The sequence below is a fragment of the Onychostruthus taczanowskii genome, unplaced genomic scaffold (genome assembly GCF_017590055.1).
Source record: "Onychostruthus taczanowskii isolate IOZ18803 unplaced genomic scaffold, ASM1759005v1 scaffold31, whole genome shotgun sequence".
Lineage (NCBI taxonomy): Eukaryota > Metazoa > Chordata > Aves > Passeriformes > Passeridae > Onychostruthus > Onychostruthus taczanowskii.
In genome coordinates this window covers 8,662,957-8,688,877 of record NW_024500461.1, presented here as the reverse complement: position 1 = coordinate 8,688,877, position 25,921 = coordinate 8,662,957, and the positions used below count along the sequence as shown (strand labels likewise).

The window sequence follows — 25,921 nt, the reverse complement described above, 5'->3', positions numbered from 1 at the left end:
TCCTTGCGTAGAATGGGGCGCTTCACCGTGTGGGACTATGTGGTCTTTGCGGCTATGCTGCTCATCTCAGCCATCATTGGCATCTACTATGCCTTCGTGGGAGGTGGGCAGAAGACGTCGAAGGACTTCCTTATGGCAGGCCGAAGCATGAGTGCCCTCCCGGTTGCACTCTCCCTCACCGCCAGCTTCATGTCCGCCGTCACGGTGCTGGGCACCCCTGCTGAGATCTATCGTTATGGTGCCATCTTCTGCGTCTTTGCCATCACCTACGGCCTGGTGGTGCTGTGCAGTGCTGAGATCTTCCTGCCCGTCTTCTACAAGCTGGGCATTACCAGCACCTATGAGGTAAGGGAGTGGAAGGCTTTAGGGAGCTGGGAGGCTTCTCATGCCTACTTTCTACATGTCTGCCCTCCACCTTCTCTTCCCCCAAATTCCCTGCACTCTAGGCTGTCCTATGTCCTCACACTCCCAAGAGCAGGCTGCAACCCTCTGTCCCCAAGTCTGCCTATGCTGTCTCTGCAGGCAGGTGATGCTCAACCCTGCTGCCTTAGCTCAGGAGCTGTGTGTCGTACCAGATTTATTTCCTCATGCCTGATACTCAGTTCAGTAGGTGGAGTAATCCTAATGCAGCTTGGATGGTGACATGTCATTAATCATCTGTAATTAATATACCCAAACCAGAGCACAAAAGCATCTACTATAGGAACCAGAGTTATCACATCACATCATGCTCCCTCCAGATTGGTTTCTAAGCTAAGGTGCAACCACAAAAGTCACCCTTTGGCAGAGTAGGTATTTGTGCTGTTCCTAGAGATTTTGAAGACACCCCTTGTCACCTGAGGCTGTTTACACTACTGAATGTCTTCTCTCTCATGATTACAAGGAGGTCAGCAAATGCTCTCTGTCTGTGAAAGTTTTCTTATTTCCACCAAAATAAGGCTGAGCTGGTTTTAAGCACAGCATACAAGTTAAAGTTATAGCCATCAGCACAGAGACAGCTGGGGTAGTGGGATAATCACAGGTCGAGACTGACAGTTTTGGGATGGGGAAGCATCTGGTCAGTGCTTTCTTCTGATTCAAAATGTCCATGCAACGTGTTTATCCTGCATGGAGTTAGTTCCTACCTGCAGATTTGGGAGCAAACTGCTCATTTTGCAGAGGACTTTGGGAAAGGAGCATCGGTGCAGGTGAAAGTCCTTGACTGTCTGCTTTGATCTTTAGCATTTTATTACACTGAACAGAGACATTGCAGCACTGGAGGCTGAAAACAAGATTTCTGCTAGTGAATTTAGATAAGAGTTCACCAACAGAAATTCCTGGTGTCTTCCAGTGTATTTTAATCTACTAATCTTTGGACTGTCATGATGATACTTAAATAGGGCTCTTTTAAATAAAAGCTTATGATAATGACTGGAAACTCACTGATTACCTTGGCATTGAATCAGTAATCCACCTATAAAAGATATATCTTCTATTTCTGGACAGAGTTCAGATTTTTAGCAACCTTTTGTATCTGTCCAGGGGTTCAAGACTGCTTCCTTGTGGGGACATGCTCACAGGTCACGCTTTAAATGCTCAGTTCATGAGTGAGCCCTTTTGAGCCTCAGTGTTTATCTGTGCTGATTGGACAGATTTGTCAGGCAAATTAGATTTCTTTTGTACAACCACACACTGAGAGTGTTTTTAGGACAGATGGTGGTAAGAAATCTGCTCTGCAGCATGACAGACTAATTTAGAGGTTGTGCTGTTCCAGCCTTGATAGAAAAGTGAGGATTCCTGTTTCACAAAAGGATAAATTTTGACTTATCTGTAGAATATATCAGGCTGCCTTGGGCAGTGCAGAAGGTGAGGTTAACATGGGGAGAAGCTGCTGACAACTGAAGATCTTTTGCCCTCTCTTGCAGCAGTTCAGATGGACACACATAATGCCAGAGTTTCCACACTGACTAAGATGCAGGAATAGTCACAATGTTTTCTTTTTCTCTCTGATTTCATAAAACTAGTGGATTCTATTTCTTGGCTGCTATGTCATTGTCAACTCTCAGTTGTAATGACTCTTAGTAAACTCCCTGTTTAGAGTCAAGAGTTGGACTTGATGATTCTTGTGTATCTTTGTTCTTTTCAACTCAGCATATTTAGTGTTTCTGTGATAATATGTTCTAGTCTTTTCTGTAGACACCCTTGCATAGTGACTAGCTTATGTCTGCTTCACTTGTTTGTGTTTCATTACCCACTGGTGAAGTCTGTAAAGAAAACCAGGTTGAAAGAGATTCAAACAAGGAGACTCTAGGAGTTTTGGCCATTCATGAAAATGTAAAAACTACACTCTGCTCTTTCTGTATTGCATATCACTTCATTCTAGTCCTATCAATAATGCCAAATTTCAATATAAGCATTTGTTTTTTCTTCTTTTTTGCAGTACTTAGAACTTCGATTTAATAAATATCTACGCCTCTGTGGAACGGTCCTTTTCATAATACAAACGGCAAGTGAACGTCAGAGCTGTTCTGTGGTTCTCGGGCTGCCGGAATTATTTGGTTGGGTGTAACTGGCTGTTTTTTCTGGGCAGTTGATGTGGTTACCACAGTGCCTGGGTGGCTGGGAGCAGGAGAAACAAAGCTCTTTCTGCTGCACAGCAGTGAGGTGGGGAGCAGGTGCTGGGCTACCTGCCTCCTGGGTCTCTGTGGGCACTGTTGAGTACCCAGTTCAGCACCATGCCAAGAGACGAGCAGCCCTTCACACAGGGTAGCAGTGTGAAGAGCAGTCATTCACTTGCCTGCTGGAGAACCTCGCAATGAGTTCAAAATGCAAACGTGCACCAATGATCTACAGTGACAGTTTTCGTTCTCTGCTGCGTGGATTCTGGGAGTCTAATTCTCAAGGGTCAGTGAGAGGTGATGAAAAAGGCTGTCAGGAGCTGTCATTTACTTACTGCACAAGGGTTTGCACCACCACTGGAAAAACCTTAGGTGTCTGCAAACTGAGAAGTAGAAGATTACTACCCTGGGGAATGTTAAACTAAAGCAATCTCTTAAATTATTGTTGGTACAGTTTGTTGTCTGGCCCTTTCAAAGGGTCAGTATGGGACCACAGCTTCTAAATGTCAGTGAGCACATGCCAAATGCACCAGAAAAAAATGTGTTCTTTTCACAGTTTTGAAGTGGACTTTTGGGTAATTCAAAGTAAGAATGACTATTCAATCAGTAAGTTTTTTAAGGTACATGCTTGTTTTTGTCCATTTTTGCATTTTTTAAGGCACACCAGAAGTCACAGGGCAATCACATTTGCACCAGTAAGATAGTTCCCAATGCACTGCTCATTACTGATTTTAGCAGTGCTGCTTAGCTGGTTTTTACAGATACACAAGCTCATGGAAAAAGTAGAGTGCTGGCATGTGTGAAACCTGACACTGTTTCACCAGCACGTATGAAGACATCACAGTTGCATAAGTTGGAAGAGCTAAGCATAATCTTTGCCTGCAAAGATGAGAAAAATAATTCTATGCAACTTAAATACATGCTCAAGGAAATTAACCAAGGAGCTATATGTGGCTTTCTCTGCCAAGCACTTACAATTTAACCTGAATAAATTAAATACTAGTGAGGAAAGAAAACCTCCCAAGATTTTAATGGTGCAATTTTAACTCTTCTGTGAATATTAATACTTAAAATAAGGTAAAGAAAAGGATTTATAATAATACAATCAAAAAAACTCTACTGAAGAAGCAGAAAGATTGTATCAGTCCTATTTAAATTGACACAAAAATGTGATCATAGTTGGGATAAATTTTAATTTCTGATAATTGAAGGCTTCTGACACTTATTTGCTGTGTATGAGAAAGCCACAAGTTCTCATGCTGAATCCCTTGAGTTAAAAGGCTTGAAGAGGTATGAGTTTGACTGATGGACTATTAGAAGAAAAAAAAAGTAACTTGATGATTGCATCCAAAGCATTGCAGTAAACAGCTAAATATTCTGATGGAAACCAATAATGACTGCTATATGTACTGGAATCAATACTATTTAATACCTTCATTAAGGACATAGATAGTGAGAATGAGCTCACCCTTAGCAAGTTTGTGGATGACACCATGCTAAGTGGTGCAGCTGATTTGCTAAAGGGAAAGACCATTCAGAGGGACTTTGACAGACTTGAGGAGTGGCCCCATAAAGTTCAACAAACCCATGTGCAAGGTCCTGCTCACGGATTGGGGCAATCACAAATATGAATATAGCCTGAGGATGTACTGATTGGGAGCAGCCTTGAAGAGGAGGACTTTGAGATAGTGGTGGCTGAAAAATTTGACCAAGTCAGAAAGTCTGGTCACAGTCCGGAAAGTCAATTCTATCCTTCACCAAAAGAAGTATGGGCAGCAGTTTGAGGGAGGTGATTCTCCCTGTCTACTCCACTCTTGTGTGACCCCACCTGAAGTACTGCATCTGCCTGTGGGGTCTCCAGCACAGGAAAGACATGGACCTCTTGCAGAAGGTCCAGAGGATGACCACAAAAATGGTCTTGGGGGTGGATCACCTCTCCTGTGAAGAAAGGCTGAAAAAGGTGGGATTAACTGTTAAACTTGGAGAAGGCTGTGGGGAGACCTTATTGCAGCCTTTCAAAGGGGGCTTATGAGAAAGGTGGAGAGAGACTTTTTACCAGGACCTGTAGTGACAGGACAAGGAATAATAGTTTTAAACTGAAAGAAGGTAGATTTTGAGTGGGTAGAAGGAAGAATTTATTTGCAAAAAGGATAGTGGGATACTGGACCAGGTAGTCTGGGGAAGAAGTGCAATGGCCCAGCCCTGGAAGTGTTCAAAATCAGGTTGGATGGGGCTCTGAGTAGTGTGATCTAGTGGAAGGTGTGCCTGTCCATGGCAGGGGCATTGGACTAGATGATCTTTAAAGGACCATTCCCACACACACCATTCTATGATTCTGTGTTTCAGCAGCCCATGCTGACAGTCACTGTATGGACAGCAAGTCAAACATCGACTGGGCTAGACAGGTGTCAGGGGCTGGCTGGGAGGTGGTATAGGTAGTTTTAGGAGATATTCACCAGGGACTAATCAGGACTGGCAGCTTTCTTGTCATGCAAGCTGCATATAAAAATCTAGAGAGAACTTATGGCACTGAGAGAAACAAGCATGCACACACAGTGGCAGGGTGTAGCACACAGGTAGGAATAACTATTTCCCCAATGGCCCCCCTATCCTTTCTGGCATGTGCTTCTAGCCGGTGTGCAGCAGGGGCTCAGGGCAATTAGGTTAGGCTGGGTGAAGCAGCTTCTCCACACTAATTTCCTCATACAGCTAGAGAGCTGCTCACTCCCGTTATCTCTTGGCTCTGTCCCAGCATAGCTACTGGCCATGTGGCAGAGCTCCACCTCAGGGACTGGCTTTGATCTGCTCAAAAGCCACGGCAAGTAATTCAGTGGTTAGCAGTCCTGCTCTGGTTTGCCACCTGTGCCTAGGGGTGCAGGAAGGGCAGAAGCTGGCTGAATCCTGGATGACATCTGATTCTGCTATTTTCCATGCCCAAATCCCATCCCTGTAAATCAGAAAGTCAGAAGAGTCCAGCCATGGACAGCTGATGCACGTCAGCTCATGACCTATTGGTGATCCGATGCTTTGAATCAAGACCACTGACCTTCACAGAAGTTATCAGCACGTTGGAAGCTGTATTCTTGTAACCCATGTCAGAGCTGAACTTGTGGCAGTAATAACAGTGATAAAGAAGCAAACAGGATTTAAAACCATGTACAAAGAAATTGAGGATATCAGTGTATGAATCCCATTGTGCCCACAAAGGTAGATGGAGTAGCTCCTTGATTTGTCTGTGTCTTTACTGTGGTTCAAAATATAATCATGTATGGCTTTGTTTTACAGGCTGAAGGTTACATTCCCTGTAACACTATCTGTAATGACCAACTGATGTCATATTTTGTGTTCTTACTCACTGAAAGACATACTGATCTCGAGACTGAGAAAATGATAGTAATAGATTCCTTGACAAATCATGTGTAAACCTCATTAACTTCCTTTTGATCTTGTTTCCTTTGCAGTTTTAAAGGAATAGGATAAGTTAATTATAAAAGCCAGGAGAAGATGAAGATGCATTTTATATTTAAGGGTCCTGGTGTTTGTTTTAAGGACACTAGGCTGTGAGATTGTAGAGATTAATAGCCTCAGACATTTGTCTTCTAATTGGAATTATTTGTCAACAATTATGAATTTAGGAAATATAGACTACATAGATATTTGAAAAGAAATAATCTCAGAAAGTTATCACCTTTCCAGGAATTTACATTTATTTTGATATTTCTCTTTTTTTTCCCCACTCTAGACTTTATACACGGGTATTGTCATTTATGCTCCAGCTTTAGCACTAAATCAAGGTAAAATGAGTATACTGTAACTGTTCCTCTACTGATATTATTTCTTCTTCATGTAACATAGGTATGGTGGGGTATTTTTGGTAATGCAACACATAAAAATATAGCTCAGGGCTTGACTGTGAAGTATTTTAATGTAATCCTAGTCCCTTAATCCCTGCCTGTAAGGAATTACAGAAGAGATTTATGGGAATACTGGCTCTCATTTACTCTACCTCTGATGCAATACCTGTAGATAATGGCTTATTCAGAAAAGTTGAGAAGGCTTAAGTAAATTTTTAAGGCAATGCAGGCACTAAAGATAAATTTAATTCCTTTGGTTAAGTGCTGTTCTTCAAGACGAGAGCAAAGCAAAAGTTCTGTAAATATTATTTTGGGCTGCCTGGAGCTGTTTAATGGGCTCTGTCCTTTTTCTAGGAAAACCAAATCAACAGCAAAGAGATTTTTAACTTAAGATGTTTATTATGATATTTACAAAGTTAAATATTTCCATTTTCTACTTCACAATGACTCTTTGATTTGAAAATGAGCCACACTCATTTCTAAAAGGGCAAAAGCTTTTCTGCAGAGCCAAATTAAACTTTTAATCTTACACCATTAATTTTGTTCATTTGGCAAGAAAAAGAAACAACAAAATCCAAATAAAAATGAATCATTTTGGCTAAAATCAAGTCACAGTTGTTCTGCTCATTGAATAATTTTTTTGCCCTGTTCATTGAACAAAAAGGAAGAAAAAACTCAACTCTCTCTACTGGTTTCCTCCAGTGTATAAGTCCCACAGGTTTTGTGTCTTTGATATTTATATTTGCCTTGCAAATACATGCTAAACCAAGCTATGACTTAGCTGGCTCCTACATAGAATAACTTACGTTTTTCACTAGTTTTCAGTGTTCCTCATTAGCCTGAGCTCTCTGTCAGGGAGCCCCCAACACCCTGCCTGGCAGCAGGTGAGCATGCCAAGCTGGGACAGTGACAACCTGTATGTCAGCCACAGCAGAGTGTTGTATAGCAGGAACATGGGATCATTCAGAGAAGGAAGAATAGAAGAAAGGCTTTGACACATTTCTTCCGACAATGCTTGAATAACCTTATCTCTGTGGGGAACCCCCAGACTGTTTACTTGCTTAAATCCCTGCCTAAGAGCTTGGCAGCAACAGCAGAGGTGTTGCAAGGAAGGACATGTATTTTAAAACCTTCCTGAGTTGGGCCATATTGGATGTGTTGTATGGGAGTGTTCTCAGCAAAGACAATAGCTTCCTAGATCCTGAAATAAATCTGAACTTTTTAGCAGTTTCCAAATCTGTAACAACTGTTTCAGTTTTACAACTGGTTAGGGTGAATCCCATGGTTTAGCCACACGAATCTTTTCATTGCCATTTATAACTCTTACTTTCGCATTTAATTTATTTCTAGCTTTTTCCAATAATTGGCCTTCAGTGTTTTGTCCCCAGTGCCTCATTCACACTAGTGCTACGTCTCTCTCTTTCAGTCACTGGCTTTGACTTGTGGGGTGCTGTGGTGGCGACTGGCGTGGTCTGCACATTCTACTGCACACTGGTATGTGGGCCCTTTGGTTGAGAAAAATTGATGCCTTTCACCACTTACATCAAAAGTGGAATTTATTAAAAAGAAGTCTAATAATCAGGTTACTCCATGGAATTACATTTTACAGGTGTAGCCACAGGACCATATTCATCCAGGGATCTCTTTGAATGCATAGGCAGCCTGTATGCAAATGAAATCTTTTTTGTTATGATACACTCAAACTTTCGTTGTTGCTGAAAGAATATCAAAAAAAGGTAGATTTCCCTTTCTAAAAATTCTCCTGTGGTTTTTCTTTTGATATAGTAGGGTTTTGCTGTACAATTTGTCAAACACCGGAACTGTAACAGTCTTGTGTGTTATTGAATAGAGCCACTGAAAATAGCATGCCACATGAACAGATTGGTCTTTAATTCAGCATTAATTCACCAAGTGTCTAGATGAAATGATGAAATGGAGCCTCAGTGACAAATTTATTTGCATATGGTGGATTAAATAATGTTTATTTTTATTCAGATGAATGGTATACCTTCTGGAGTCAGTGGTACTTATATAAAATAAGATGAACACTGTCTGAAAATCTATCTTTTGATACAAACTTCTGAATCAGGTTATGTAGTGAAGGAAATACTGCATTAAACTATGTGTATGGCCAAAGTAAATTCCCATGCCCTTCAAAAAAGGGATCAGGATGTCCTGAATATCTTACAGAATACAATTCCTAAAGACATCAGTTAGACAGAATTAGTTCCATTAAAGATGAAGATTAAATTAATCCATTACCCATAATACAGATGGTAATGCTTCTGTTAGTTGAATGTGAGTGCAAAGCAGGAGTGCTGCTGCCTTGTTGTACCTGATACATGCTCTTCCTCTTGCAGGGTGGTCTGAAGGCAGTGGTGTGGACAGATGTTTTCCAGGTTGGAATCATGGTTGCTGGATTTTCGTCTGTGATTATACGAGCTGTGGTGGTTCAGGAGGGAATTGGACGCATTGTAAATGATTCCTACCATGGAGGAAGATTAAACTTCTGGGAGTGAGTTTGTACTTGCAGAGGCTGTGCCTCTCTATTCCTACAAATAGAGCTCATGTGACTAACTGTGAAATTAAACTGCTACTGTAGGAGGAGGATGGCAGAAGTTGTGACCCAGTTTCTGTATATTTTTAAACAAGCTTCCCTAGTTTGAGGGATATTTTTTAGGTTTTACTCCATGCAAAATCCTGGAAAGAGAAAAACCTTTTTACTTTGTCAAGTAGGTATTTTAAGGATTCATTTGGGATTCCACTGAAAGAGAACGGTAAATAGGAGAGCACATTTGTATTTATAATTACAATTTGCAAACAGTGTTTTGGCATTTCAGTGACTGGACCAAAACAAATGGGAAAATAATAATTTTTGCCTAATCTGAAAAAGGGAGGGTTTTTTTCCCTGAAAGAAAAAATAAAAGTAGTTTTAATAGTATTTTACCCTCCATTATTGTAAGTAATCTTAGCCTAAAAATATCACTTTAAAAATTCAAGAATATTTAGTTTGACAATGTTGAATCAAAGACCATTTCAAATAAAAAAGTTATTGTACATTTGATGAATACAAGATTCTTCTGAGAACCTTCACCTGTTAGTGAAAGTTCAGTATGACAAGTATTGCTATTTGTCCTTTGTCTGTCAGTTCACAATACTAATCAGGTTACTCTGTAAAATTCTTCACCGAATTCTTCAGTAAGTAATTAATCTGTGGGTAATATTTTCTACTTATTAACAGTAATTTATTTCAATCTGTTTGGCTCATTTGCAGTGGTTGTATTGCATTGATTCTTCTCCCAATCACTGAGTTCACAGATGGAAAAAGAAAAGGAATAAAGGTTGTAATAGGTGAAATAATAGTACAGCGTTCACCAAGATAAATAAAATTTATTGCTGTATTAGAGTTTGATTTAAAAATAATAATTGTTCATGGCCACCTAAAATCTGCTGTTTACTTAGAGGTAAACCAGCAAAATGTTTCATAGAGGCTCTGTCCACAAAGTCTGGGATTGTAAACACACCTTTATACTGGTGTTAGACTGATGTCCCTCAAGATAAGCAGGCACATTACACTTTTTACTGCAGCATCATTTCATCACAACCATCACAAGCATCAAACAACTTTACATAAGACTGTAGTTTATAGGCAAATAAAGCTCTCCAGCTTCACCTTTGGACAGTTCAGAGTGTTTCACTGGCTCAGAATGTCAGCTCTGAGTTTTAAAATTTGCTTTCTGTGACTTCACATAAAGTTAGAGTTACTTAATGTTCAAAATCTGGCCAAATTAAGAAAGTTTGTATTAGAACAAGCATGGAGAAATTATTTCTTCTAAGCATTACAGTCTTTACATATTAAGAAGACTTTCGTATTCTGAATTTGCTTTCTCTTTTTCCTTTCGTTGTAGCTTTGATCCCAATCCTTTGCAAAGGCACACCTTCTGGACGATTGTTATAGGTGGGACTTTCACGTGGACTGGTATATACGGGGTTAACCAGTCTCAAGTCCAGAGATACATCGCATGCAAAAGTAGATTCCACGCAAAATTGTAAGTCTGTCTGCAGTTACTCTGTGAACTTATCAGTGGCTGTTCTTTATAAGAGAGATTTTTTTTTAAGGAATGAGTGGGTATTTTGTCTGTATAAATTGCATTTATAAAGGCTAATGACTTTTGTCTTCTGTTTTGTGGACCAGGCAGAAGAAATTTGGCTCAGTAATTACTGGTATATGAATTATATGTGTTTGCTGCAACACTGAACTTTGTGCCTGAATGTTTCACTGCACCAGTATTCTCATATAGAAATAGCTGCATGAAGTTTATGTGCAACCTAAAGACCAAATATTGTAGTACTTATGCTGAAGTCATATCAAGACAGTATCTTCAGTTGCTGCTCTATGAAACTTAAACCATTGTGTGGGGATTTTGCATAAGTAAAGACTAAAATATTTCCCCATAACAAGGAATACAGGTGTGAGGAAATCCAGAAATTACTTATTCAGTGATAAAATTGCTGAACAATCATGTGTTTTGTGTTCATAATAAACATGACATATTTTTAAGGAATTAACTGTGGAAACTGGCAGAGGGTTACGTTTTCCTTGAGTGTAAACATTTCTGATGAGCCTTTACTCTAGAATGGAGCTCAGGATTTAAGAATTACTAGTGATCTCATGAAAATAATTTATAGAAGAAATATAGAAGCATACCTCATAACTATAGTCCCTGTACATTTGGTCATTCTATGGTACAGTGACATAAAGAGAATAAGCTTTATGAAGGCCTTCACTTCATAAGTTAGCAAAATACCACAAAATCATGCACCATTTGCAACTGAAATATTTTGTTTATATCAGTAAAGAAAATCTGCTTTTCAGCCATTTGTGCTGCAGATGCTCGTTATCAGGTACATCTCCAGCATTCCCTCACACATCTCCAGCATACCAGGTCACTTCTCCTCAGTCTGTGGCCCTTGGCTGCGTTCTAGGTTCTCAGCACTGCAGAGGCAGGAGACACATCCCACAGCTCCCTGGAATGACTGTGTCTGGGAGAATAGATGCATACATTGTGCCAGATTTGTGTGCCAGTCAGGCTGCTCTTCCCAGCACCTGCTCCACTTAGGGCTCTGCCCCTCTCTTGGGCCCTCCCTACACTCTTTGAGAGCAGAGACACCTCCAGAGTGTCTCAGAAGCAGAGTGTGACCAGAGGGAATCTGACACCATGACAGCCTCAGGGTAGTTTTTCTGAGCTGTTGCGGAGGCTTTTGCCAGGGCTGGAAGCTGTCTGGTTCTGTAGGGGGTTGGATGGAATTTAGGCTCTCATTAATCGTTGCAGAGCCTTAATCAGTGTAGCCCTGTCCTGCTGGCATGGGTGGTTGGATTCTGTGGCATCATGCCTGTACCTTGCTTGTGTAAGATATTTGCTCTGCATGGAGAAATCATTTTGCATAATAGTTGCAGCTTGTCACAACTATAAACACTGCTATTCTGTGGTGACTATCTAGTTCATGTTCAAGTGTAATTAAACACATTTGGCAGGTCATGTTGTTGGCCCGTACCTCTTATTGTCATTTAATCTGTACACAGAACTGCAAAATGTCATCAGGTCAAAGTAATAGGGTTTTTTACCCCCGTGCCATTTACTGTAAGGCTTTTTAAGAGACAGCGCAGTAACACATCAGAGCTCAGAAAATAATTCCTTCACAGATCCCAACTTGCAGGTTTTGGGAAGGTCTTTAACAGAAAATCCCCAAGAACAGGAATTTTCTCAGGCTTTGGGAAAGGATTTCACCCATTCCAAAACACCAGTAGGTAGGAGCACATTCTGCCATCTTCGAACAACCACTAGGGAAATTGAACATAATGCTTGTATCTGAATGATAAGAGGCACTCAGAGCAGGAGAGCTACACTGTCAGAAAAATATGGGCTACTAACACAGTTTGCTCTCCTTTCAACGTCATCAGCTGGCATGTTTCAGTCCTAAAAATTCTTAGGGCCAGACTGAAACACACAGTTGAAAATAAGCTTTCTGCAGTCAAAATGCCTACTTCATGCAAACTCCACCCCATGTTACTCACGTAGAATTAGTGGAAACACCTCCCTCCAACAGTGCTACAATTATTATTCCCCAGTGCTTAGTCATAGGGTGTACCATGAGCTGGGATGTAAATCAGAAGGAAAAAAAAGCTCTCTGTCAACCACTGATGCAGTTAATAAACAGGAATTGCGTAAAACCGAGACAAACTATTTTGCTTCTGTGTGTTTCTCTTGACTTTCTAATCTTTACTACAGGCTCTAGGCTAATTCTTCTATTACATCTGTTCAAAAGAGTTGGATTGATTTTACTCATTGGTTAAATTTTGTGCTAAATCAGTTCCTGGGTGTTGTATATCAAGATAGATTATGCCAGTGCAGGAATGGCTGCAGCTAAGTGGAGGCAAGATATCCAATCAATATGTAAGCATCTATGAGAAGAGGCCTGCTTCATTTTTACTGAATTAGTTTAGAGAGACATTTAAAGTGCTGTTGGTTGTGTGTTTAGACCACCTCCTAATTGCAAATACAAGGCAAAAGAGTTTCCTCTACTATACATAAATCAGATTTGTTTATATAGATCTTTTCTAAGAGTTTGCATTGTGCTTGCCAATAACTTTTCTATTGTATAAAACTGATACTTCAATTAGTTAATCTACATTATACCTTTCTGAAAATGTCCATTTCAATGTCTAACAAGGCTCATAAAGTTAGATTTACTTCTTTGTTCATCCTGCTGGTCCTCTACAGAAATACAAGGCCTCTTTCCCCTTACTTTCTTGGGAACTAAAAGCACTAAAAAGCCTCCTGAAGCATTGCAAGCATGGACATATTTTCACAGAAACCAAATGTCCTCCCAGAGGAGGTCTTACCAATTGGCACAGGTCCAGGGTATGTGATCTGTCAGGAAGTTAAATCACTATCAGTGATACACAGATAACCAGGAGGCAACTGCTGGAAAGGAACGCTGTTTTTCAAGGCCTTGCTCCCAGTGGGTATATTTACTTGAAATGACCACTCTAGGCAAGAAGAACTTTGTGAGCCAGGAGATACCAAGAGTTTTGTGACCCAGGAGACATCAAGAGCTTAGAAACATTTGAGAAAACCAGGGACTAAGATGGAAAGCAAAAGCCCTCACTGAGCAAGGAGAACAATGTGTTTTTCACTGCCAGTAGAAGCTGCCTGTTGTGTGGGAAAGGCAGAATTATTGCCTGATGAAAACACGCATGGTCTCACCATTATCTGAAGCTGAAGCTTGCATGGAGTGATGGAGTTTCTGGATGATACCAGACACCAAGTTGTTTAGTTACTAAAGGGGAAGCGCTGGGCATGTTGAGAATCCCTACTCTCTGGAAGTGGCAGCCAGAGGCAGCTCCAGACCAGGTCCCAGGCCCCAGTTTCTCATTGCTGCTTCCCACAGAGACTGTCTCAGGAGGAAATGGGAGATTTTTAGCTTTACAAGGACAACTCCAGCATTGTGTAAGCACGATACTACATCTCCAGAGGCAAAGGAATGCTGGTACTGACTATAAGGTACCCTACACTTGGATCTGGGGCACCCCGCCTTACAAATCTGCTTGGGGTTTGTCAAGGGGTGTGGCATGGGGGAAAGAGCATCCTCTGGCCTGCTGCTTGCAATGTGCAACTTGTACACATGGTGAAATGTGGGATTGCTCTATCGCTCCCATCATCTCCCTTGTCAGGGGCCAAGTGCTCAGACTGTGACACCAAAACCTGAAGTGTCATTTGTACATTTAGAAATGTGATCTCTCTCCAGGTGAAATGCTGGGTGTCATATGGTGGCTCCTTTGCCAGCATGCAGCCACTCACCACGGGGTCTCCTTGGTGCAGGCATGAGCGCTTCCTTGCTTGGCCCTGGCAGGGTCTTTTGTGGGATGTTGAGCTCTAACATGGTGTTTCCATGTGTCTTGGTGCAGGTCCCTCTACATCAACCTGGTGGGACTCTGGGCAATCCTGGTCTGTGCCACACTGTCTGGACTGGCCCTCTACTCCATCTACAAAGACTGTGACCCATGGACGGCCAACCAGGTGTCGGCCCTCGACCAGGTACGGCCTCACATCTCAGGGGAAGGTGGTGGAAGGGTGTCCTTCCTCTGCAGCCATAATAACCAGACAAAGGCAGCTCAAGGGTCAGGGGGTTAGAAATAGTGATGTGATAGAATCTTGTGTCAGGCTGAGACTACAGTTCCTGAAGCTGCAAGTCCCTCAGCACTGGGTAAGGTGGGCAGCAGGGAGAGCTGCAATGTGGAGAGCTCTCAGTCCACCCACCTCTGCAAATGTGTGGGTTTTTCACTCAAAATGGATTCAGGAGTGCCAGCATTGCATGAAACTGCTTTGGAGAGAAGTGAGGGGAAGAGAGCAGCAGTGCCCTTGTGAGTGACTGTGGGTCCCGGTGCGCTGCTTTGTGTCATGTGTCATCCAACCCAAATTCCTCTGGGCTGACGACGGCAAAATCCTTTTCAGATTCAAAACATACTTGTGCCCAAAGCACACACCTGGAGGAAGGCTATCAACTGGCAGCTCTTTGCTAGTGATGGTGAATCCTTCCCTCCTTTGAAGGAGAGATGGGCAATCCAACTGTGCTGCAGAGAAACCACCTCACCACTGATGATGACATCTCCCTAAACTGACCTTGAGCATCAGGTTTACCTGAGGAACAGGAGTTCTTGGCAGCCCATAGACTGGCCAGAGCCAGGGCCTGAGGAAATAAAATAAGTTTTATTTGTATGTTTAAGCCTAAGATAATCACAGGCTCTGGATCAGACAGTAGCTGGAAAGGCAGGAGAAGAGCACAGACCATGGAGCACCTGAGGCAGGACCACTTCAAGACTACTTCAAGAGTAGAATAAAATAAGAGCCAAGATGGAAACTGGAAGGAAATTAAGTTTTTCCTGTCAGACTTATTTGGTAGAAGCTGGAAGCAAGATGCTAAAAATATCAACTCATCTGTGGAAAAAAAAAAAAAAAAAAAAAAAGGTTCACAGGAAGAAAATCTTAAAATTCCTCTCTCTTTCCACCATTCAAATCTTGCAAGTGCCAAAAAGTGGCAAAAAATGGCACACAGTTTCCTATGTGGAAATTGATCTCAGGTACCAGTCTGAATTTACTGGACTGTATATGACCCCCTTTTTGTGGAGTCAACAGCAGAAAAAGCATCTGTGGCACCCAGCCCCACAAGGAAGTGATGTACAGTACAGACCACCTGCTGCCCAGCCCTAGCTTTCTTTACAATTGTCACTGGAAAACAAAGTCCTAAGGACATGGCACCCCAGACGGGTGGTCTCAACAGACTCTGTGGCTCTAGTGGACATTTTAGGGTCGGTTTTCTCTGTAAAAAATCAGTAAATAGAGCAAGATAGACATTAACAATTAGAACTGCTGGACAGAATGCCAGTGAGAAGGCTGTAAAAAAACAATACAGTGATAAAATGAAAAATTAGGGCAAGATAGTAATACTTCTTAATCTGAATTTTTCAGCTAATGCCATACCTAGTGCTGGATATCATGCGTGATTTCCCAGGAGTGCCAGGACTTTTTGTGGCTAGTGCCTACAGTGGGACATTAAGGTAATTTAATAATCTGGAAACTACTACCTTTTTTTTTTTTTCCTTTTTTGTTGGATCTAAAGTTGTATTTATACTAAAACTTTTGTACTTATTTCTTTGTCTAGCTAATTTCTAGTATTTAAGAAAATCACTATGACCTCTTTGGTGATGCAGCTTAAAAATCCACAGTTTCCAATATTTGGGTCACAGACTCAAAGCTGTTTGGAATTCCCTATTAACAACATGAGGAAACAGCCACATAGCCACATGTCATGTAAAACATTAACAAATCCTCCTCTGTGCTTTTAAAGCCCCTCTGCTATGGGAATTTTTGAGTATTATGGTGGTTACACCAAATAGCTACAGTTGGGGAAATTTCCTATTGCTCATCTTTAATTTTCCAATTTCAAACCTGCATATCTTCAAAGCCATCTGCCTTTCCTTATCCCTGATCTTTAGAGACTTCTTTTCTAGAGTTCCCACACTTCCAATTGTCTTGACTGAATCCCATGAGACAACAATCACTATATATTTGTAGAATCTGTAGGAGACAGATTGATACCCTTCTATCCCATACTGGGGAGTGTTTTGTTCAGCTTTCCCAAGGAGTATCTTTAAGAAACACTGTCTCTCTCAGTGAAGGCTCTGAACAATAGCAAGCAGATAGAAATGAAGAAACTTATAAATGCGACACCAGAATAAGTTTTTTATATTCTGAATACTTGTAGTTACATAAATAGAGGGAAGAGCCAAAATAGAGGGAAGAACAAAAATTTTTCACATGCTGAAGAAAAGCTGGTACCCGCAGCAAGGTACCCGCAGACAAAGGATCACCTGGTTTGTGCCCTAGGAGTGCTGGTTTCTCTGATCCCACAGGGAACCTACAGTAGTTTGATCTGGACTAGATGCCTAATTTTTAGGTGAACATAATTAGATTATCTGAATTTTCCTCTGAGTGTGCATTAAAAGTAAACAGTGATGTGGGAATTTTATCTACCCAGATATATACTGTAGATAATTTGTGAAGGTATCATGTATAGCAGTAGAGTTTACAATCTAGCTATAAGTAACAGATATTTCTATTCAGTTCTCCAGGCCCAGCCCAACTTTTCATCAGTATGTGCTTTGACTTCCCCAAGGATAATTACTTTAAACAATTATTCTAAGCTGTTGGCTGCATTCTCTGGAATAATAAGTTATTTAAACCTATGCAGCAGTTACATTAGTTTTGTGGCACTGTTCTAAACAGTGGCAGTTTCTCTGTGCCAGATTATGTTCTGTTATACTCTGTTATCTATGATTTCAGTTTTTAAGATTAAAAAAAATTGCATAAATCTTGTCTTCTGTAGTACGGTGTCCTCCAGCATCAATGCTCTGGCTGCTGTGACTGTTGAAGACCTCATTAAGCCCTACTTCAAATCTCTCTCTGAAAAGAAGCTGTCATGGATTTCCATGGGGATGAGTATGTCTGGAAAACATCTTTTTTGCTTTAGCTTTACAAAGTGAAGGTTTGATTCAGACCTTGCTTATGGTGGTGTATGTCAGGAGTAAGTAATTCACACCAGTGGGACTCTGTTGGTGCAGCATTTGGGGGTAGACAAGATCAGCTGTGTAGGTTTTACACAAGTGGGGGACAAGTGAGTTTAAGGAAAAAAGGAAACCATCTTGTTTGGTCTTTAATAAGGAAAGATGCACTGCATCTGTGTTCAGTATTGATTCACAATTCTACAAAGCCAAATATCTCTGACTTAAACACCTGCTATTTTTCTTACATCTGTCAAAAATGAGAAGCAAAGGAAGCTGTTTTGTGACAACTTTTTTAATTGATATGCAAGCAGTAGTCCTGTGTCCCAAAAATGTTCCAGAGAACAAGAAATTTCACATCTTCTCTGATATACTTTCAGACTGTCACTCTGTTTAGCTCCTCTGCTTAATGTATCTCAAAGAGAATCAGAACTAGAGTGAGCAGATGGTTTCAATCTGTGAAGTGCAATTGTCATGTCTGCTACTTGTACTGTCTGTGACCAGCTGCAGGTGTAGCCCAAGAAAGTGTTTGCAGTAAGAATGAAAACACCTCTGTCCCAACGTGGTGTCATGTTGAATCCCATACCAGGGAGCCGGGCAGACTGGTGGGAGGGTAACAAGAATTAAATATTGTCACCTGAGAGAAGTTTTTTAAACATTGCAAACAATGCTTATGCCAAAATTGTTGTTTGTGGTATCATGAGCTGCCTGACACATGAATAGTGAGATTAACCTCTTGCTAGAGCAGTGAAACTCATCAGGGGCAGAGGTGGGAAAAACAAGTAAGTCAGTGTTACAGCTCCTGGAAAGAGACACTGTGTCCTGGTGACCTGGGATGTTCTCTGTCACCGTGCCAGCTCCCAGTGATCTGCCAGCATTTACTCTTTTGCTTCCTAGACTTCAGGCTGAGAAGTGAAAATCATTTCCTCAAAATAAGGACAATGACACAGGAGATTAGCTGAGAAATGTGAACAATAAGTGGGTTATTGCCACTATGACTAATCCATATGGCTGACATTTATTAACGAATCTTTAGTAATTCACAGAAAGAGGATTTTGTCAAGTTTGCATGATCTCTTCTTAATGTAAACAGAAACCTGACCTTTTGGCCAATTCAGGCTCTCTTAGAAAAACTCCAGATGTTAGCATTTTTATTTGGGAGATGTTAGAGCTGTGCTGGGTTAGACAGAAACTTTTCCATTAGCGATTTTCAAACTTTGGCAGATTTATACATTGTTCTGCCTTTTGCACACAGGCCTGTTTTATGGTGGAGTCTGCATTGCTATGGCTGCAGTGGCATCTCTTCTGGGAGGCTTGTTACAGGTAGGTGCCAGACAGCTTTTTCATGCCCATGTTGAATGACCCAGAATAAATTATGTAAGAAAATAATTGATGAACATCATAATGAGATTAGTTTTTATTCTTTCTTGGGTACTGAAACCACCCATGGCTTGTGTCTTTAAGCATCCATGGCTCAGCCTGTGTTTCAAGCATCCATATGTCAAATCCTGGCAACTGAGTACACACCACTTGAAATTAAAGTCTCATAATTTCTTTCTGAACATCTTCTCTTCTTGTCACTTTGGAAGCTTTACCTTCCTTGCACAGCACCTGATAGCAGACTTCCTTCCTTCCTTCCTCAGGCAGCGCTCAGCATTTTTGGCATGGTTGGTGGCCCCCTTTTAGGACTGTTTGCCTTGGGAATCCTCTGCTCATTTGCAAATGGAATTGTAAGTAGAAATTTAAAGACCTGTTCATCCAAAAATTATTGATAATTTTGGGCTTCTCCTTCCCCCTCTTCCAATTTGATGTTGGGCAGCAAGGGAAATGTCTTTGGTATATTCCATGAGGACATCTCCCATTGCTCCCTTTCTTCCTTATCCCAAGGAAATGACAAAAAGACCTGTACAGGAACTTGAATTTCCATTCCATTAAGAGATTTACACATCTGTATGGGGGAAAATAATCTGAATAAAAATAAGCTCTGACAAGGATTTCTTAAAACCAGTTTTAGAGGCAGGAACAATGCATCTTGAGATATAGCTGAACAACCAGTAGGCTCAGAGAATGCTGGCCTGTCTCAGCAAAAGGGGGTCAGGCCAGGAAAATGGGGTCTAGGCACTTGCAGGCCAAACTGGAGTATTCTCAGAGTGCTTCCATATTGTAAAATTATCATTTCCAGATGAAAAACCTTTTCCAACAAAAAAAGGATTTGACAATCTCTGTTGATATGGTTCATGGTTTAGTCTGGCCAGATTACTATTTAGTATTAGTAATTGTACTGTTACTATTTACAGGTTTATTAATTTATTATAGTAATAGTACTATAATGATACAGTAATATACTAATATATTAATATTAGTATGATATTTTACTATTACTATTTACAGGTTTACTAATCACTGTTCTTTACCTCTTTGCAATTGAAAATTTTGTATGTATACTAAAGTAAATAATAAAAAAATTACTAGCTCTCAGCCACAACGCCACCTACCTCTGATGTAGGAGAGACTTTTTCGCTTAAACAGGTCACAAGAGAAAATTGAAAAATTACTTCTGTATTTGTTCAAGGAGGGCCTCAAATAAAGCAGGCTTTCCCCATATACCATGAAGACCAAGCTTATCCTTTGATTGTAAAGACCTAGTGACCAAGTAAAAAGAGGTGTGCTTAGGAGCTGTGAGGAAAACATTGTATTTCCGCAAAAGAGAATGAAGTAAACTCCCCAGCACTTCCCAACTGTATATTTCATTTCTGCTATGGAGACTACTGTTTAGATTATCTTGACTATTTCTTATTAATCTAATTGTTGTTTCTTTCAAATACCTTTTGCTTTTCATCTAAATGCAAGTTTTGCTTTTTGTTTGCAGGGGGCATTTGTGGGTCTTGTCAGTGGCTTCATTATTTCACTTTGGGTTGGAATTGGATCTCAGATTTATCCTCCACTTCCAGAGAGAACCAAGCCACTCAGTCTCTCAATTGCGGGCTGTAATATATCCTCAGGAAATTTAACATCAACAGAAATTCCATTAACAACGGTTTTCAGCACACCAGGTGCAGAAAGGTATGTGAGTTCATCAAGTGCAGTAACACTTGATGTTAAGCATGCATTTTTTTTAAAGAAACACAAACATCTGCACAGTATTTGGATTACTATAATGATCCTTCTCTGGTTTATCTACCACACTGTTTATGATGCAGCAGTTTTCTCTGATCTTTTTTTTTCCTCTCAGACTGAAGTAGTTTGTCCAAGTTATCCCACAACAGAAGTCAAAGTAAATATTTCTATTGATCTGCAAAGCTTGAGTTCAATATTTGAGTTCAAAGGCTTGGATATGCCTTACTGTGGGCCACAGTTTTAAACAAAGATATCATTTATAGTTATTGGATTAGCTTCCACAATCTGTCACATGAATTAGAGTAATTGGCAGTTAAAGGGCAAAATGCCAGTTAGCAGCTGTACCTACAGCAACTGGTCTGTGCAGAATAGTTCTAATCAGAACATTCAGAATGGGCACAATATACGGGATTTCCTCTGCTTTGCAACTGCCAAATGCCTTAGTCTGGATGATCACAGTTAAGTTTAACATGAATGGCAATATAGAGAACAGCAGGAACAGAAAGAAGCTGAAAAAACACATTTCTAGGGTTTCCTTACACCTTAGAGCATTGTATGATCAAGAGATACCCTGGCACACTGGGTGCCCGACATCCGGTTTCATGCACCACACCTCTCGCATGAGCCCTCCAGCGTTGCTCCTGGCTCCTGGGAAGCACCTGTTGCAACAGAGCACATAGTCAGGGAGAGCAGAATGGTGTAAAGACAGTTGCTCTGCTGTTTCTGGCTGTTTAGAGCCGCATGGGGTTGATTTCCTTGGGTTTTTTTGTGCCCCTTCCTTTAAGTAACATCACCCTTGCTAAAGAAACTAATCCCTTCATCCGGATAATGAGAGTGTTCAGCTCTGCACTAGATTCATAGCAGAGACAGGACTGTCCTGTTTTACCTGCTCTGTCTCATGCATTGCCTCACTCTGCTGGCTAGCCTTGTCTCATACAAAGGAACTTGTTCTGCAAATTTTGGAACAAATTTTCAGTGCACATATAATTGTATGGAGGTAGCTCAAGATTACGAGGTTGCTTGGTTCCAAAGGATCTCTGTATTTATACACTGTGGGGAAACAAACACTTTGAAGTTGTTTGGAAGAGAAAAGGCGAGATTAATGCTTTTTCTGTTTTATTTCAGGCCTGCCCTGGCAGATAACTGGTATTCCTTGTCTTATCTCTACTTCAGCACACTTGGGACACTTGTTACAGTAGTTGTGGGAATAATTATCAGCCTCCTAACAGGTACGACTTTCAGAGCTGTGATTGAATGTGCCTCAGATCTCTTTCAAACTAAGATGTCCTGAGAGCCACAGGAAGTGCCAGTAACCTATTGCAAACACTGTAGATGTTACCATTCTAAATCAAATTTCCTTCTCTCAGTGCTTCTGCATCCCACTCCTGGTCTTTGCTCACAGCAAAAGTTACTACAAATCTCTAAGGAGAAAGAAGTTTCAGCATATTTTTAAAACTAAGGTGCATAAAAAGAAGGGAAAAAAAGACACCTGTCTTTCCTGTTTTATTAGATGCCTGCAGGGGCTGGAGGTTTAAGATTTGTCCCTGAACATGGCAACAACTCTGAGCAAGGAAATACACCCATGCTTCTAGAGGAAAAAAGCAGTTTTATTTTGAGTGAGTTCAGAGCACTCAAGGGCTGTTGTCTGCATCCATAGAGTGCATGCTTTTCACCACATTCCTCAAGAACTGCCTAAGAGCTGCAGATCCTCTGCATGGCTATTTTAGCTTCTTTCTCAGTTTTCCAGTACTTTTGTGCAGAGGGAAAAAGCAGCTTGCCATGGGTAAGAATGGGAGTTCGGTTCCAGCCCATGGTCTCACTACTTTTGCATCCAGGTCAGATGCAAGCTACACTTGTCATTCACCTCATGCATGGCAAAAACAGCAAAAAAGCAGCTGTTCTCACAGCTTTTCCCAGTATCCCCAGCCAGATTCATATAACAGCCCTCACCTTTGAGGCTGTTAGATTTCACATTTTTACACTGATCCACAACAGCTCCAGGACTATGAAACTCCAAACTCAGTAGACAAACGCACTTCCATTAACTTCTCTATGCCTTGCAACTAATAAGCACAAGCTACAGTTATCTAATTTTCTTTTTCTTCTCAGTTTTTAGAAGTTTGCTCCACACTTTCTTTCAAGCACCTGCACTTCCCATTGCTATAGTGGTGCTTGAACCCAAATTTTGCTTTCTCCCAGGTAGGGGTCAGGTTATTTGCCATGAAACAAAGCATGAAAACCAGACAACTTACTAAAACCAGATGAAAAATACTCAGCCCAAGAACAGAAGCACAAAAGAATTAACTCAGTCACAATAGCACCCTGCTTCTCATGGAACAAGATTCCATTTAAGCCTCAGGTAGCAAGCAGAGCTAATTCCCAGCACCCACATCTCTTTTGTTTCCCACCCAAGAAATAGTTAATCTTCCATTCCTTAAAAGTGCCCAGACATTCCATTAACCCTCATCACCCCATCTTGGGGATGCCCTTAAATAATTCACTATAAAAATTGCTGGTGAGTTTGGGGACAGGAGTCTTGCTGATAGGGAGCTGGGAACTGCACCTTGGGGTTCAGGGTAGCACTTGGTGCCACAGCTCCTGGACTGGCACAGTAGCCCCAGATGTGATTTATTCTTTTCTGGTGATTGCCAGATTAAATTTTTTTTTATTCCAAAATAGGAAATCCGAGGAGAATCTAAGAAGCTGGGAAATAGCTAAGGCAATTCAAATAGACTTTGAGGGATCATTTTATATATTGAGAGGAGTAGGGTATACATTTTTGTAAAGAAATGATCCCTAAGGTCTGTGATTGCTTGATGGCTTTTGTTGCATGACTCTGTCCTGCTTGCCTAGCCTGGTGCCCATAGCTGGGGTCTGACACATGGTTTGTATGTGTAAAGCTGGCTGAATAAAGCTTGTCTATTTTGTAGGAGGACTAAAGCAGAACACGGATCGTAAATTCCTGCTGACCAAGGAAGATTTCCTGTCCAACTTCTCATGGTCCGAAACTGAGCAAGTAAGTGTAATTGTGCATCTCTGATTTAAATCAGTCTTTCCACGTGAGGACAAAGGCAAACAAATTTCCTGGCTTACATTTTTCCAGTCAGGATGAACAGCACCTGATGCTGCCTGATAGCACTATCTGCTTTAAGGCAGTAGGAGAGCAAAAGGCAGGTGGGAGTAAGACAGCTGCCACAGGCAATGAAGCAGTTTTGCCACAGTTTAGCTTCAGTCAACAACAGAGAAGCAACTGAGGAAAGGGACAGTTTTCTCCAGGTTTCTGCTAAAATACTCTCTAACTGGCCTCTGGGAAGCTGCCCCAAGGCACCTTGGACTCAGCAAAGCTTCCTTTTTTGTGAACATGTGTTCTCTAAGGCCAGAATTTTTTGTGACTTTGGCTACTGTTTGGGAGAAAACATTTATAGTCAGTGTATCTGTTTCCTAGCTCTCATCCTAAGAAAAAGAAAAGGGGAAATATTATTGGATACAAACATCCACTGGGAGGGAGAATATGGGGAAATTGTTTTTTAAAAATAAACTACAGATCACTTTATCAATCACAGACTGATAAAGTGATCTGTACAGATCACAATCAATATCATCAGCTGAACATTCAAACTCAGCTTTGTTCTGTAGTTCATATCTTTAAGATGGTCCAGCTTGCAAAATGTTTTTCCTCAATTCTTACAACTTCTAGAATGATCCTGTGTATTTCAGCTTCTGGATAAGATCACCAGTGAAAGAAAGGAATATTTTACCATACTATTATAATGCCATTTGCCAATGTCAGTACTGGACATCAGCTATCCGGTTACTGTCATTCACTGTCTTTAATGGGTCAACATCTGTTTTTACTATCTGGGAATTTAATCCCTGAAGTCTTTTGAAAAAGAAGAAAACAATCCACCACCCACATGGAAACTTATGCCCACAGCCATACTGTTTTATGCCTGGAAACAAGTATCTGTCTCTTACATGGTTAAGAGTGGAATAACAAGTGGTTGGTACCACAAATACTGCAGAAAGTTGATGAGATAAAAAATCAGGGCTAACTAAGCAACTTTCTGCACATGAAGAGCTCAGTATCTCATTCTATTTAAGAGAAATGTGACATCAAAGCAATGGTGCATGCTAATCTGCTCTTCCTGTCACAGATGGGGCAAGGATGAAGGGTTGGGAGTCAATAGCTCAAAGACCTGGTGGTGACATATCAGTAGACATGAAAACAGCAATTAGGACTTTGCACACCCAAACCAATTTGCAGGACAAGAACATTTTGTGTTACAAGAATATTTTACACAATTAGTACCTTATGCAATCCAAAACTTTCCATGCCCCTAGAAAAATACCATCTACTGCAATGAGTAAGTATTTGTGCTCTGTCAGCAGCCAACATGTTTCCTTGTATGTCAGGACTGACTCTGCTGGCCAAAGAAAGGTCAAAGAGAGGAAGATTGTTTCTTCTGTTTCACAGCATGGCTTTTGTCTTTTGCTTTTTAGCCAGAGAAAGTGGAAGTGTTGAACTGGAAACCATTTACCATGGCAGACGAAGGAACTGACAACCCTGCCTTTAGCCACATTGAAATGGATGTTGCAAGTGACAAGAACAAAGTCAATGGTCTTCACATATGATACGAAGCCATGTCAGCCCATGAGGATGGTTTTGTTCATGTCAAGCACTGCTGATGTTCCTGTTCTGGGTCACTTACCAGCTCTGCTGGGGTCATAGGCAGGCATCTGCTGAGCTTTGTGGCACTGTCGCCTTTGCGTGACCTTGACATTAGTCAAGAAAGGAATCAGGTTTTTCTTGCACTTCCTCACTCTCTCTGGCTCTTGGTGACAGAGCCTAAAGCAATGTTTCTGTGTGAAATATTTGCCTGATATTTTTTGATCCTCCTGGAAAATATCTGTTTTTAATCTCATTTCACCCTCAGAGTGAATTTTTTATTTGGAAAGAGTACTGTTCCTCCAGGCATGGCTGTTTTCCTGGCTTGTTTTTTTTTTTTTTTTTTTCTTCTAAGGCAATGAAAGTATGAAGAGATTAAGGTGTGGGACCTTATCAGATTGCAAGAAACAGTGGGTCTTTTTTTATGTATAGGAGGTATATTTAGTGCTATCTGATTCTTCTGTAGAACTGATTCTGAGAGCATATTTATTTTGCTGGTTTTGTCATCTATGTTTTTTTTAACCCACTTGTTTCATGGCTACTTGCACCTTCTCCTCTGTGCTCA

At 40.9% G+C, this 25,921-nt stretch overlaps 1 protein-coding gene across 1 annotated transcript; it reads left to right on the top strand.

The window, feature by feature from the left end:
• On the top strand, positions 1 to 25,322 carry SLC5A8 (solute carrier family 5 member 8). Its single transcript, XM_041409824.1, has 15 exons — positions 1 to 345; positions 2,420 to 2,485; positions 6,340 to 6,391; positions 7,878 to 7,945; positions 8,812 to 8,966; positions 10,360 to 10,500; positions 14,421 to 14,550; positions 15,982 to 16,070; positions 17,399 to 17,511; positions 18,829 to 18,896; positions 19,217 to 19,303; positions 20,443 to 20,636; positions 21,816 to 21,919; positions 23,621 to 23,706; positions 25,191 to 25,322. The coding sequence occupies exons 1-15, from the start codon at positions 13 to 15 to the stop codon at positions 25,320 to 25,322; spliced, it is 1,818 nt and encodes a 605-aa protein (XP_041265758.1). The 5' UTR covers positions 1 to 12.
• Positions 25,323 to 25,921: the final 599 nt, after the last annotated feature.